General features: G+C 42.0%; 1 protein-coding gene across 4 annotated transcripts in view; it reads left to right on the forward strand.

The window, feature by feature from the left end:
* Nucleotides 1-13,527, forward strand: part of lrba (LPS-responsive vesicle trafficking, beach and anchor containing) — a 179,846-nt gene that overhangs the window by 129,914 nt on the left and 36,405 nt on the right. For all 4 annotated transcript variants that reach the window (XM_023406305.2, XM_023406306.2, XM_087174014.1 and 1 more), the window contains exons 40-46: nt 61-178; nt 378-480; nt 2,323-2,438; nt 2,626-2,738; nt 8,528-8,668; nt 9,968-10,087; nt 13,164-13,316. In XM_023406305.2, the coding sequence (XP_023262073.1) occupies nt 61-178; nt 378-480; nt 2,323-2,438; nt 2,626-2,738; nt 8,528-8,668; nt 9,968-10,087; nt 13,164-13,316 (864 nt within the window). The remainder of the gene's footprint in view (nt 1-60; nt 179-377; nt 481-2,322; nt 2,439-2,625; nt 2,739-8,527; nt 8,669-9,967; nt 10,088-13,163; nt 13,317-13,527) is intronic.

Consider the following 13,527-nt stretch of genomic DNA (forward strand, 5'->3'; position numbering starts at 1 on the left):
TCCCCCCCCCCCCCCCCCCCCCATTCCCTTATGTCTCACTTTCCCTGTCCTGTCTTCCAGATTCTAGCCTACACAGAAGGTCTTCATGGAAAATGGCTGTTCACAGAGATCCGTGCCGTCTTTTCCAGGCGCTACCTGCTGCAAAATACTGCTCTGGAAATCTTCATGGCCAACAGAAGTAAGGCAGCGCCCATAATTACCCATATATAACCGATTCACCTTGTTATCGTAACCCTGATGGATATACATACATATTTTTTGGTGTTTTTATATTGAAAAATACAGCAGATGTGCATTTCAAGAGTTCACTGGCAGTATGATGAATTTATGACTATAACCGTTAATATAACAAGGTATTTTTCTGTGCCTCTCTACAGCTGCGGTCATGTTCAACTTCCCAGATCCCGCCACCGTAAAGAAGGTGGTCCACAGTCTTCCTCGTGTTGGGGTGGGCACGAACTTTGGCCTTCCACAAACCAGGTTAGACACGCGGACAAACGTATCCATTCAAAAGTTTAACAGTTGACTCTTAACACCGCAGGCTTCTGTTCAACATACCACAGAGCCACATCTGACCAGACCAGAAAATTAAAGTTTTGTGAAAACAAATGAGACCGAGCAAGTGAAATTGGACTAAACATCATATAAATTGTTGTTGCATCTCAAAACTCTGACCTGAATTTTCTCCCTCCCTTTCTTCCCGCCACATGGGTTGGTCACTGATTTTTTTCCTTCTCTTTTTTTTTTTCCATGCCTCCCACTCTCTCCTCACCTCCCAAATATAATTGGCTTCACACAAACATAGTCCAGTTCATTTATTTATTTCCATCAGTGTGAAGCAAATAGATGCTTGTAAGCCTGCAGGGCAGACCCCCGCCCCCGCCCACAGCCCTGCCTCCCTCACATCATGTCTGCATTGAGTCCAAGCCCAAACTAACTGCTGGCATATGTCTTGTAAAAATCAAGAGAAACAATGGGTAGTGCCCAGGAAGTCTTGTGGCATGTTTGAATTATGTGATACATTATATGGTGGAGCAATATTTTCTCAGTGTTTTGGGAACAATATGATGATCATATTTAATATAAAACTTGCACAAAATTTGTGTGAAAGTGCAAATCATAAACATGATGACTGAAGATTTTTTAAATTTAAAGAGTTAGAATACCAGATGGAAAACAATTTCAAAGACATGGTTAAGTACAAATCTCTCTATGTAGGGATTTCACTATCATCTGTCATATTGTGAAATTTTTGTCATTATTAATTTGAGTTCAGTCGCTGTCTAGTGGGATTTGTGAAATATTTGGGGGAAGTAAAGTGTTTGTCAGGAAGATCTGGGGTCAAGAGGAAATGTTTTCTCAATATTAAGAAACACAAAAGGCTACATGTGGAAACACAACAGTGAGGGCTGTGCAATCAGTCTGAGTAAAAAAAAAAAAGTGCATCCAGTAATGAATCAGTATGGATGTAGTCGAGAGTGTGTGTATATATAACACACAGAGTTGGGGTGAGAGAATGTGTGTGTGTTTTTGCTGGGCTCATTAATCAAGCTAGTTTGCAGGCCAAGAACACCTTGCCTGTTTGACCTGAGGACAGCTGTACAGGCCAGCTCAGTATACACACACACACACACACACACACACACACACACACACACACACACAAACACTAGCTTCTACAGCCAGTACGACACAAATTTGTTTTGTTTCCTATCCAGAGTCCTACAACAACGATTACACCATCACATTTCACTGTTAAAACATTTTGACAATATCCAACACCTTCTGTCTTTTCTCCTCTCTACATAGAAAGTACATTCATGCACATTATTGCTTGATAACAATACATCATATAAGAAATAGTGTGTGTTGTAGTACACTTGTATTAGTAAAGTCGTATATTCACCTTTGAGAGTCCTAATGACTATAATCTCACACCATGACAGTGATTAATTCCATCATTTTCTTTTGTTTTAATTGGATTGGGGGTCATTTGTTTTTGTCCTACAGCATACATCATGCTCTGGGGCCTTGTTTGTGCGTGCGCACATACACAAATATGTGTATTCGACCCAATTTATTGCATATTTGTCTTCTTAATTAGCAAGAGTGTAACTTCAGTAGATTTTTCATTTAATGACGTTTGTATTGCTAACGTCTAATGAAGCCTGAGGCTTTTTTCAAGCCAAGCACTGCTGTAGTGTTGTTATGACTGACTTTGTCTTTGTACTACTTGGTACAAATTATCTGAAACTCACCAGGGAAAGAACATTTAACTGACTAGAGTTTTTTTAATATCTGTGACTCTGTTTGTCTCTGTAGGCGAATCTCCCTGGCCACACCAAAGCAGCTATTCAAAGCATCCAACATGACCCAGCGCTGGCAACGTCGGGAAATCTCCAACTTTGAGTACCTCATCTTTCTTAACACCATCTCTGGTGAGGACACCACCCATCACCTGTGTAGTGTTATTTCAGACTGTGGCACAGACCTGTCAATTGAGGAAACGTACACAAACACAAAAGTTTCAGAAATTAATTTAGGTTTGTGTTGGGAGTCCTTGATCCCATGATGTGTCTAAACTTCTGTCACTTCGTCCTTTCTCATTTCATTTCCTTCCACCAGGTCGGACCTTTAATGACCTAAACCAGTACCCGGTCTTCCCATGGGTTATCACCAACTACGACTCAGAAGAACTTGACCTCACCCTGCCCAGCAACTTCAGAGATCTGTCTAAGGTAAGACACCAACTGCACATCCTCTCCTCCTCCTTTACTGTTTTCTTAATTGCAAAGAGAGAGAGAGAGAGTGTGTGTGTGTGTGTGTGAGTGTGACTGTGAGACTGTGTGTGTTGTTCCAAACGTCCATTTAGTTGCCATGTAATTGCCATTGATCATAGTTTAGTGAACCAGCTCCTTAATCACTGATTGCTATCTTTACACCGGTGTAGCGATGTCCTTCTCGTTCAATTACTCATGTGTTTGAGTAAAACACTAAACGTCACTGCAAAGTTTAAAAGCAAAACTTAGACTTAGATGTTTTTTTTAGGTAATTTGAACTATTTATTTGTACATTATTGGCATCACGGGTAATCTCTCTTGATAATTGTATTGTATCTATCTATCTATGTGCCAATATAATAAACTGGGGTTATAATGTGACAAATTTCCCAAAATTGCAAGTGATGTACATCATTGATGATCTGTAGGATTAGTTGTAGACTTTTGTTGGTTGAGACAGTCCTGCCCTGCTGCAGTTAAAACAGATTTAAGCCCCTCATGTTCTCCCTCTGTAACTCCCATTCTCTGGCTTAGCTATTATTTTCTGTCCATAACTGAAAGTTTCATAATTGAATTCTTTCAAGTTTGACCCTCTGCAACACCCCAGGAAGTGAAGTAATACTCCCTGGTAGCTCCAGGCATCAAGTGATTGGGCTTAAAACAATGAAACCTGCCCTGAGATGCTCCCTGGCACATAAATACACACACTCACATGGCTGAAATTGCTTAAAAGAGGCTCCCCCATATTGTAAGTAGACATGCAATTATTTACTCACATGAACTCCCTCCCTTACACACGCAAAAAAAAAAAAGGCTAAAAAACACACTCCAAAGCTTTCCAGCTGCACTTGTCAGACTGAAGATCAGTTGTATGTAATGATGTCCAGTGGTGGGAGGACAGAGGATTAGTTCTAGAGTGAGATGATTGAGCGACTGTCGTGCTGCTGGAACGAAAATGAGCGAATAAATCAGCCACGGAAACAAAAAGGCATGTGTTAATGGACAGAGGATACGTTGGAGGAAATCCATTTCAGATTTACACTTGAGGGCATTTGTTCAGGTCCTGGGGCCGTCCGTGCTCGTGCAGGGTGAGGGAGAGGTTGGAGGTACTCATCTAGTGAGACGAATGGGAACAAATTACAGTTAGGCTGTAATTAGACTGTGTTTTAGAAAAAGCAAAGAGCTGTGTTGATGTGGGTGAGTTGGAACTAGAAGTTACTGTATAATCCTGTGTTAATTGTTCAGTTATCTCTTAAATGTCATATGCTAAAAGCATATACTGTAGTGTATCTTGCCCACATATTCTGTTTCACTCTAAAATACTTCACGTTACAGAAGATAGAGATGCTCTTACAGCTGTTTCACTGTCATTTTAAGGTTTATTAAATGCCAAGAAACTGCACAGCACTTTATAAACTCTCACATTATGACAGTCATTTTAGAAAAGTAACCCGCAAGAAATGTGTACTTGCATGTATTTGATTGGCAGTCCAGGATGACGTTGCAGTGGTTTTCAGCAAAAGTTGAGCCTAAGACGACGCTGAAGCCCTCTGTGTTGGCAGCCTGGATGTGCTTTAATTGAAATGAATGAAAGATCTGTACAGTCTGTTTATGCTTTCAGAAGTCAGAGCTGTCAAGAGAGTTTTCAGTTTGTCAGCAGTGAGAATTTGTGTGTCATCAAACATTATGAGAAAGCACAATATAGTTTGCCTTTGCAAACCAACCCCCTGAAATTTCAAGGCTAGAGATTCTGGTATGACCACACCCTTAAATATTCATTATTCCATTCAACTGCATTAACCAAGAAGGTAGAAACGTGTTATCTGTACAATACTATAGCCCTGCACGAACACAGTGGCTGTCAACACAAGCACACATGAACCATCCACTCACAGGTCCAGCCTTTCACACTGCTGTCATACAGATTCAAACACCCCAACAGTCAACACCTCGTCCCTTAGGTTCTCCTTAGTCCTGCTTTCACTTTCGATCTGCTCCTCTGTGTCTCCGTCCTCTGCTTTTATCCCTCCCAGTGTAGCTTTCTCCAACTGTATGAGGCTGCATAATTTCTCTGTTTATCTGGCTTCATGTTGCCCAGTAGGCTGAGGTGTGACAGTTGTACTTTCCCCACCAACACACGCACAGACTCACAAAAACACGCAGCCCTCCTTCAGTTTCTTCGCTGCTTTCTGCCTCCTGCTCTTCTCCTTTGGAGTTTGGACAGCCCAGCCTCTGTGTTCAGTCAAGCCTTGCAGCCCCAGGGACAAACTGAATGAAGGGGGGGAGATGGGTGAAAGGATGAGAAACAGAAAGACAATCAGAGAGCAAAAGAAAGAGGAGGAGAGTGTGTAAGAGAAGAAGAACAACATCATTTGCCGTCGTTGTTCTCCTTTCTCCTCGGAGAGCGGGATAGCAGCAGAGAGAGGAGGAAGGGCAGGGAGTGGGCCAGTCTTTATTATATCTGTTTTATTCATGTTGTTGACACGTGTGTGAAATCAGTGTATGACCACTGGACCGTGGCAGACTGCAGTGTCTGGAAAAGGGCAAGCAGCGCTGTGCAGCCCCCCAAATCAACCCCCACCTGCCAATTCTGCACTCGAAATCATTTGTATTCTGTGTTTCTTTTCTTTGCATCCTAATGTTTTCTGACCGTCACAGTTGGTTCAGAGCTTCATGCGTGTGCACGCGCCATTCGTCACCTTGCTTGGTTTCTCTTTTCATTCTGTTGGGCTTCCTCTTCATTGTTTGCTCCCCCTCTCCTTCTCTGTTTGTCTCGCACTCGGTCTCTCTTTCTCACCCTCCACATATCTCTTATCCCCCTCTTATGTCACATTGGCGGTTGTCTCTTATAGAAACAGGTCATCTGAGAAGCTTCCAGTGACATTGAGAAGCCAAATTGCCATGAACGTGTGTGTGTGTCACACACTGTCATCATCCCCAGCACAACAGAGGCCACACAGAATTTATGTTCCCTGCTGCCAGAGCCATTCTGACCCCAGGGACTTTCTTATCATAAACTCTAACCTCAACCTGACATCAAACGCCGACTCCCGAGATAACATTGTAGTCACGATAAGCACACACTAGAACAGACTGCAAGTGTTGTAACTCTGCTGTTTTTGTTTTTTTATTATTCCTCTGCCCTCTCATACACCCCAGTTCTGCACACCATCACAAATTTCCCCACAAAAATGCACTTGTCCTACATATAGAGATCTGTCGGATGAATACTTTTTGCCAGTTGGGTCGTTCAGTTCAACATAAGGCAAACGCATCTTCATTCTTGTTGTTGTACAGCTTTTAATGAAGCACAGCAAACAATCAAAGGAATTGTTAACCTCCTGACCATACATTAAGTAGTCTGCATTTACATGGCGACAGAAATAGTGAGGATTTATTGAGCGCTCCCTGTACCTTTGTGCTATAACCTACTACTCACAGCCAGATCAGCTAATGGTGTATTGATTTCACCATACGGGCCCCATATGTTTATCCCCCAGGCCCTCCACACTATTTTCACTGTTTAAATAGGACATTATACATAAACACTCCTTTCAAAAGGCTCTTTTGATTTATTACTCAAAGCCCCAGTGATGCTCAGATCGTTGGTAAGCTATTATACTTCATCACCAGTGACCCATTATTGTTTTAAAAGCAAAATAGCACTTGGTAATGTTCTTATAATAGTCCTCAGGAAGATCCTTCTTGTTCCTTAAGGCGTTTCTCTCTGGATATAAACGTCCATTGTGTGAGTATCATTTAGAGAGAACAAAGTTCACTTCAACAAATTCACTACAGAAGACATTTCAGATACATGTAGGCTGACACACATGCAGCATTATGTGGTACATAATCTCAATGAACAGTGTAATGTTTCTGTGCACGCGCTATGTGTTGTGCTATAATACAGTATAGTTGTAACCATAAATCTGATCATAAATTTGGTGCAAAATGTGTTGATTTGTTTAGGTTTACGCAGCACTTTTCTATAAACCCTATTAGCTGCACAGTAGTTTCAGTCTCTGTAGCTTTAAATGGCTCTGTAACACCATCTACTCTAGATGAAGAACTGATAATCCAAGATTAATTCTCTGATGTTTGCCTCCTCGAAGTGGCAGCACAATTTCACTTTGTAGCTTTCTCTCTAGTCTAATTAAGACTATGAGATTGGCTCATTTATCTGAGAGCTCATCAGAGCGCTATTCTTTGCCACGACATATTAGGCCAATCTCTGGTGGGGCAGCAGCAGGCGTTCCATCAACACACTGCCAGGCGCTCTGCTCTGATGTACGGTGCCGTCACCACCGCGCTGTTGTAGCTACTGTAAGCTGAGAGTGCTAGCCTCACAGTAATTTACAGCAGTAAACAATGCCGTGCGCGTGCAAACCAACAGCTCCCACATGCACTCACACACAATTCTCTCCCTCTCTCTCTCTCTCTCTCTCTCTCTCTCTCTCTCTCTCTCTCTCTCTCTCTCTCTCTCTCTTTCTTTCTCTTGCTCTCTGTCACTGTGGCACTTTCAGTCTTTTTTTATTTTATATGCCTCCTCTCCCTTTTCTTTTTTTAATGAGCCGACTGTTATTAGGGCTATAAATCAGACCAATGGGTGTGATGTATAATTCACTGTGTGTACTCACCCACCCCCAGTGGCCCTGAGGAAGCCCACAGTGTATCACTGTCAGCACAGAGCTGCACAGTGTGGTGGCACAAGGCATTTTCGCTGTGTAAATCCGCACACGCTCACAACACTATTTACAAAATAACATCAAATATGCACACACTAAACAGTAAAAGCAACCAATTTTGTACAACCCTTTTTGTGCATCACTCCCGCTACACACAAATACATGTACACAACCATGCCCCATTACACCCACACAAAACAGTAGCCATATCACAGATCAATATCAAAGCCAGGCCCTGGATGAGCCTTGTTGTGACAGGCACCCTATGATATGAAAGAGATCCAATTGATCCACGTCCTACTAGGCCCTCGTCCTCAAAAGGCCATCATTCCATTACCATTGATCTGCTCTGTGTGTGTATGTGTGTGTGTGTGTATGTGTGTGTGTGTGTGTGTGAGTGAGAGAGAGAGAAAGAGAAAGAGATGAAGGGGGGTTTGAGGGAATGAAGCACAGCCAGCAGAGGCTAATAAAAATTGAACCAGCCTGAAAGTGATTTCTATAAATGAGTATTTAAATAATAGCAGAGTGGCACAGGGTTATTGGTTTTTGGAGAGCGATGGAAAATTAATGCAACTTAAACATTTTTCTTGACTACAAATAGGGCTGGTGACCAGTGTATTAGTTACAGATTAATAAAAGTAGAAATTAAAGGAATCCACTGCCTTGCTATTGATATTCCTAGTGGGCACTCTTTCATTGGAGCACATTAGTTTTCTCTGACAGATTGCAGCTGCAGGGGCTCTGTTTCACAGCCTATAAAAAGCACTCTGTGGGAAAGGATTGATCTCTGTCTGAAGGGAAACATCATCTAATATTCATTTGAGATTGCACAAAGGTTACTAGCTTCATTTGCCTTGCAACTATTGTGCTGCTAAGAGCGGTCCCTGAATATATTCACAATACAAACCAGCGCTGCCTCCTTGCTTTCCTTTTGCTATCACACTTGTGTTTGTCATTACTTGTTTTTATCTCTGCTTTCATGTCGAGCAGCAGTAAGAAAGTAAATGGTTATTTTTCTCTTGTTTTATGCTTATATTTTTATGCCTATATTTTTTTCCATAGCCCATTGGTGCTCTGAATCCTAAGAGGGCGGCATTCTTTTCAGACCGATATGAGTCCTGGGAGGATGATCAGGTGCCTAAGTTCCACTATGGCACCCACTACTCCACCTCCAGCTTCACAATGATGTGGCTGCTACGTATCGTAAGTGCAATGTTTATAATTAGATATGCACGATTATAAAATAACTGGTAATTCAATATAGTTCGCAGCATTCTTAATTGTTAGTGTTAAAAAATGAATTTCCTCCTCAAATAATAGATAATACAGCTCATGCAATGGATCCCATACACTGGAGGTATAAGTATACACAGCAGTATGCACATTCAAGTCATGAGTCAAACAATTTGAATTGATTTTTTTATTACTTATAGTCATTAATTGGTTCATTCATTCTTAATAAGACCTTTGATTCCTTGAAACAAATATATTTGTCTCAAAGTGAGCGTATACGCATGCTAAATATGGCAACACATGCATATTGTTCCTCATTTATTGATGGATATAAATCATTACACCATATGTTGTTTCCATATAATAATACAAAAACAACAAAAACAGTGCAAATTCAAGAATCACAAATATTATCTGTGATTTGGTGTGTTTTTTGAGGAGCCTCTGTGCGTTGTGCGCTGGAGTGCTCTCTTTCGTTACCTTTGAATGGATGCCATCAATCTTTCCATACTGCACTCGGGGGAAAGGGAGGTTACTAAGTTTCTCCAATGTGCAGTTTTCTGCTGTTATTGTCCCGGTAGCTCACTGTCTCAGTGACTCCCAGTAGAGTAACCTCATTGATCCCTGCACATCATTAGAGGGCTTATTCTAAAGCCACTTTACCAGAAACCCTCGCTTACAACTCTCACTTAAAGATCAAACTTAACATCAGAGAGTAACTGAAAACTGTTTGCACAGTGATTGTTGCTCTCTCTGTGTATTGTTGTGACATTTTACAGTGCACTTAATCCTGTTCTGCTGTTTCAAAGGCACAGAGATACAATGTGGTTAACCTCTTGGACAGTTTTTGTTACAAATGAGCCTTATGTCATTCCAGGCTGAACTTAATTAGCTATATACAACATTAGTCTGTAGCTGTGGCCCAGCATATTGTGGCCATGTCACTTGGGGGCTATTGCGTCAGAGAGACGGCTATTGATCTGTTCTAACAAGATTATACATGATTAGAAATGCATCAGTAACAGGAGTGTATTGGCTTTAGTAGCTCACTGGGATTATTGTTATTTGACTTGTTCATTTTTGGATCCAGTTTGGAGGAGGGTGTGTAAAAAGAGTAGATTTGGTTCACATCTGGTGACAGAGTGTTTTATTGTACAGCAAGCTTAACAGACTTTTATTGTATGTACAATCACAATAGGTGTTATTACAGTTAAAGCAGCACAATCCTGAGCTCAGATTTAGAGTTTGTTTTTTTTTGCTAATCAACAGGAACCCTTCACTACATTCTTCCTCAACTTCCAAGGAGGAAAGTTTGACCATGCGGACCGCACCTTCTCATCAGTGTCCCGCGCCTGGAGGAACTGCCAGAGAGACACATCTGATGTGAAGGTACTGTACACACTAATAATCACACACACACACACACACACACACACCACCACTCACAACTCATCCAAAAACGTTGCCTTCTTTCCTTTTAAGATGGTTGACTTGTGAGATTGTTAGAAGGTAGAAGAGATAAAGGACTGAGCATTGCAGGATTGCAGGAGAATAAATCCCCATCCAGCATCCTCACACACAAAGAAGAAAAGGTTTCAAAAAAGTCCAGTCACTACCAATCATTGTCCCTTTGCAATGAAAGCTTCCTGATCTTCTGATCAAAGCGTTGAACTAATCCTCATCTGTCCCAGCCGTCTGTCTCAGATTCAGCCAGCTATAACCTGGACTTGAATCCCTGCCCATTGGGCCCCCAAACTCTGAGCTATTGGAGCCGTTGGATCTGCCCTGCAACAGCACAGGTCATTCTCATACTGAAGGCCTTCGAACTCCCAGTGCACACTTTAACTGCTCTCCTAAAACATTTACGACTACAGTCAGACATTCTCTGTCAAAGCTGGGTTTTGCTTGGTCTCCTGGCACTCGGTCACTGGATGGGGGTAACAGTGGTGGTGTTGGGGGTTTTGACGCTTGATTGCGTTTACCACCCCCCTCACATCCCGCCGATAAAACATATGGATTGTGTTACTGCGTAGCTGGCCAATGCTTGATTGCAAAAGCCCAACAAGAGCCCTCGTTTGCTCTCTCGGTCTAGACCTGTCATTGTGGATCAAACTGTGAGAGCTCAACTTCAGATCAAAACAAAGAGGAAATCTGGACCACATCACTTTGTTTCCATGTTCAGTTTGAATTTTTAGCATATTTTGAATGAAAGTCCGTCGACTTTATCCACTTGGACGCACACATTCATGTTCTAGCAAAAGAGGAATTAGGGACTAGATGTATCAATTTAGTATGCTAAGTACACCATTTAGCTTTAGCACTGGAGTCATTGATAGCGACTCTGTCCCTGCCAGAGGGCTAAAAGCCCCAGTGTTTTCATACCCCACTGCTAAAGACGGGGTGATAATAGGTTACAACACCGAGATTCAATGTGTCTCTAGCCTGGGTGACGCTAGCATGACCTCCGTTCCCCAATCCCCTGACCCCCAGCCTCAGCCCAAAGGCATCAGAGGGGGAGAGAGGAGAGAAGAGGGTTAAGAGGTAGCAACAGTGGAAGTGTAGTAGGTGAGCCCAGGGGCAAGAGCCCCTTCCAGTGACCCATGACAGGACAGGATTGGGGATCAGAGGGGCTGGCCTCTGACCAGGCCAGAGCATAGGGGCCACTGCACATAATGGTCCATGCACGGCAGGCTTGAGTGTTGGGGAGCGAAGCCCTCAACGTTTTGTTGGAGTGTGTGTGTGTGTGTGTGTGTGTGTGTGTGTGTGTGTCTGTGTGTCTGTGTGTGTCTGTGTCCTGCCACCTCCTGGTCAAATTTACAGCTGGCAGCAGCCGGTGAACCTGGGTGAGCTGGAGGCCTCGTTAACAGTTTGACCTTTAGTTTTAGGTCAGGTTTTGTGGAGTGAAGAGATTTCAGAAGTGAGGAAGTGCTGTGTTGTTTTAGACTTGTGTGTTTGCTTGCTCATTTGATTGGATGTTTTCACCCCATTGATGAGAGGCAGATGTATTGTGCAGCTAATCTGATAAGAGAGAGCTGTAATTGTTTGAGTAACTAGTTTTTGTGTTTTTCAGATGTTGCATCTGAGCTTCTGCGTAAAAATTAGCTTAAACCTGCTACTCAGCCTCAAGTTGTAGCGTCGGGTGTTTACATGCTGCCATGCTGTCAGCCGTGTTGCTGGCCTGACGGGCTAAAGCATGTCAGCTTGATGTTGACGTAGGTCTGCTCATCTCTGATGTCAGACTGTCAACATGTTTGTATCTCTCTGTCCCTCTTGAGAGGACCAGTCAGCACTTGCAGTCACACAGGCTTTGTTCACAGATAACAAGACTACCATCAAATCCCAAGAAAAAATACTGTCCCTTCGTCATTTAGTCTATATGAAACTACAGTGTTTGATTAATTATACCATGAAATCCAGCTTGGTATTAGAATTACATTAGACTGAAAATCATTACCTGCTTATTTTTACAGTGGGGTCCAAAAGTCTGAGACCCCACAGTCTATTCATGTCTACACACAAATGACCCCTGGTGAAGTGTAAGAGTAAAGCCATCCTTTGTGTTGCAGAGTACATGTCAAGACAATGGGAGAACAGTTAATTAACTTTTAACAATTAACAATTTACAAACTCATTATACATTTAGTGCGCTACTGTCCTTTTGTTACATGAAGCAGTGAAGAGCTGAGAACTCATGCTTCGTCCTGGTGTCTTGTAGTCGGTGAGACAAACCCACAACAATAACAGTGGAGTCTAGGCCTGGAGGACAGTATGGAATCATCCACATGTTTTTAAGCTAAAACTCAGTCTTAATGTTTACGCTCATTGTGGCAAGTTCTGCTTTGTTAAGAATGACGAACAGCTAAACATATGGGGTTACATCTCCTGTCACAGCTGCATTTCTCATCACCGTCGTGCAGTTTCAGAATACTTTGTGTTGTTTGAGACACCCAAATACAATCATCATAGTTAGGAAAGAATTTGGTAGACTATTGGTTTTTATTTTTCTCTGTTGTTGTGGAATATTGACTTGGGGGCTGCTTGCATACAAAGAAGATTAAGACATTGGGAAATACAGGAAAACCACAGCCAAGAGCACAGTCAGAGGTTTTTGACATCTTCTAGGCAAGCAACAGACAAGCAGTCAGAGATATCATTTCCATTAATAATTGTACAGTTTAGAAAACGTCTTGTTCTTTTTATGCTCTTCTTTATACTTTTACATATTCAGATCTACCATTCACACCTTTCAACATCTGACTTTACTAGTGCTGGCTGCTGGTTTCTCTGAGCCCTCTGTTGTCATCTTACCCACAGCTAAGCCTGTGTCAGCTCTTTAGAAGAACTCTGAACTGAATTGTTGTAGATGATTGTACCATTTAAAAAAAAAAAAAAAAAAAAAAATTTTTTTAAAGTGTCATTAACAAGTATTAAAATTTAAATATGTTTCTATAATTTACCCATTTAGGAGCTGATTCCAGAGTTCTACTACCTCCCCGAGATGTTTGTCAACGCCAACAGTTACAACCTGGGAGTGATGGAAGATGGCACAGTGGTCTCTGATGTGGAGCTGCCACCCTGGGCCAAGAGCCCAGAGGAGTTTGTTCGAATCAATCGCCTGGTAAGAACCGTAACACATGCTAGTGTAATGAGAAAGCGGATCACCCTGGTTCAACCCGCTCAACATCCCAGTCCAAGTGTCCTTGAGCAGTAAATTAAATCCTTACCAGGCCCAGCAGTACCAGAATCAAAATTAGAATCAGGTTTATTGCCAAGTAAGTTTTCACATACGAGGGATAGTAAGAAGAAAAAAAAATATAAAGAAAGATAAA

Source organism: Seriola lalandi, unplaced genomic scaffold (genome assembly GCF_002814215.2).
Source record: "Seriola lalandi dorsalis isolate HSWRI2012SDOR001 ecotype SW California unplaced genomic scaffold, Sedor1 jcf7180002054301, whole genome shotgun sequence".
NCBI lineage: Eukaryota > Metazoa > Chordata > Actinopteri > Carangiformes > Carangidae > Seriola > Seriola lalandi.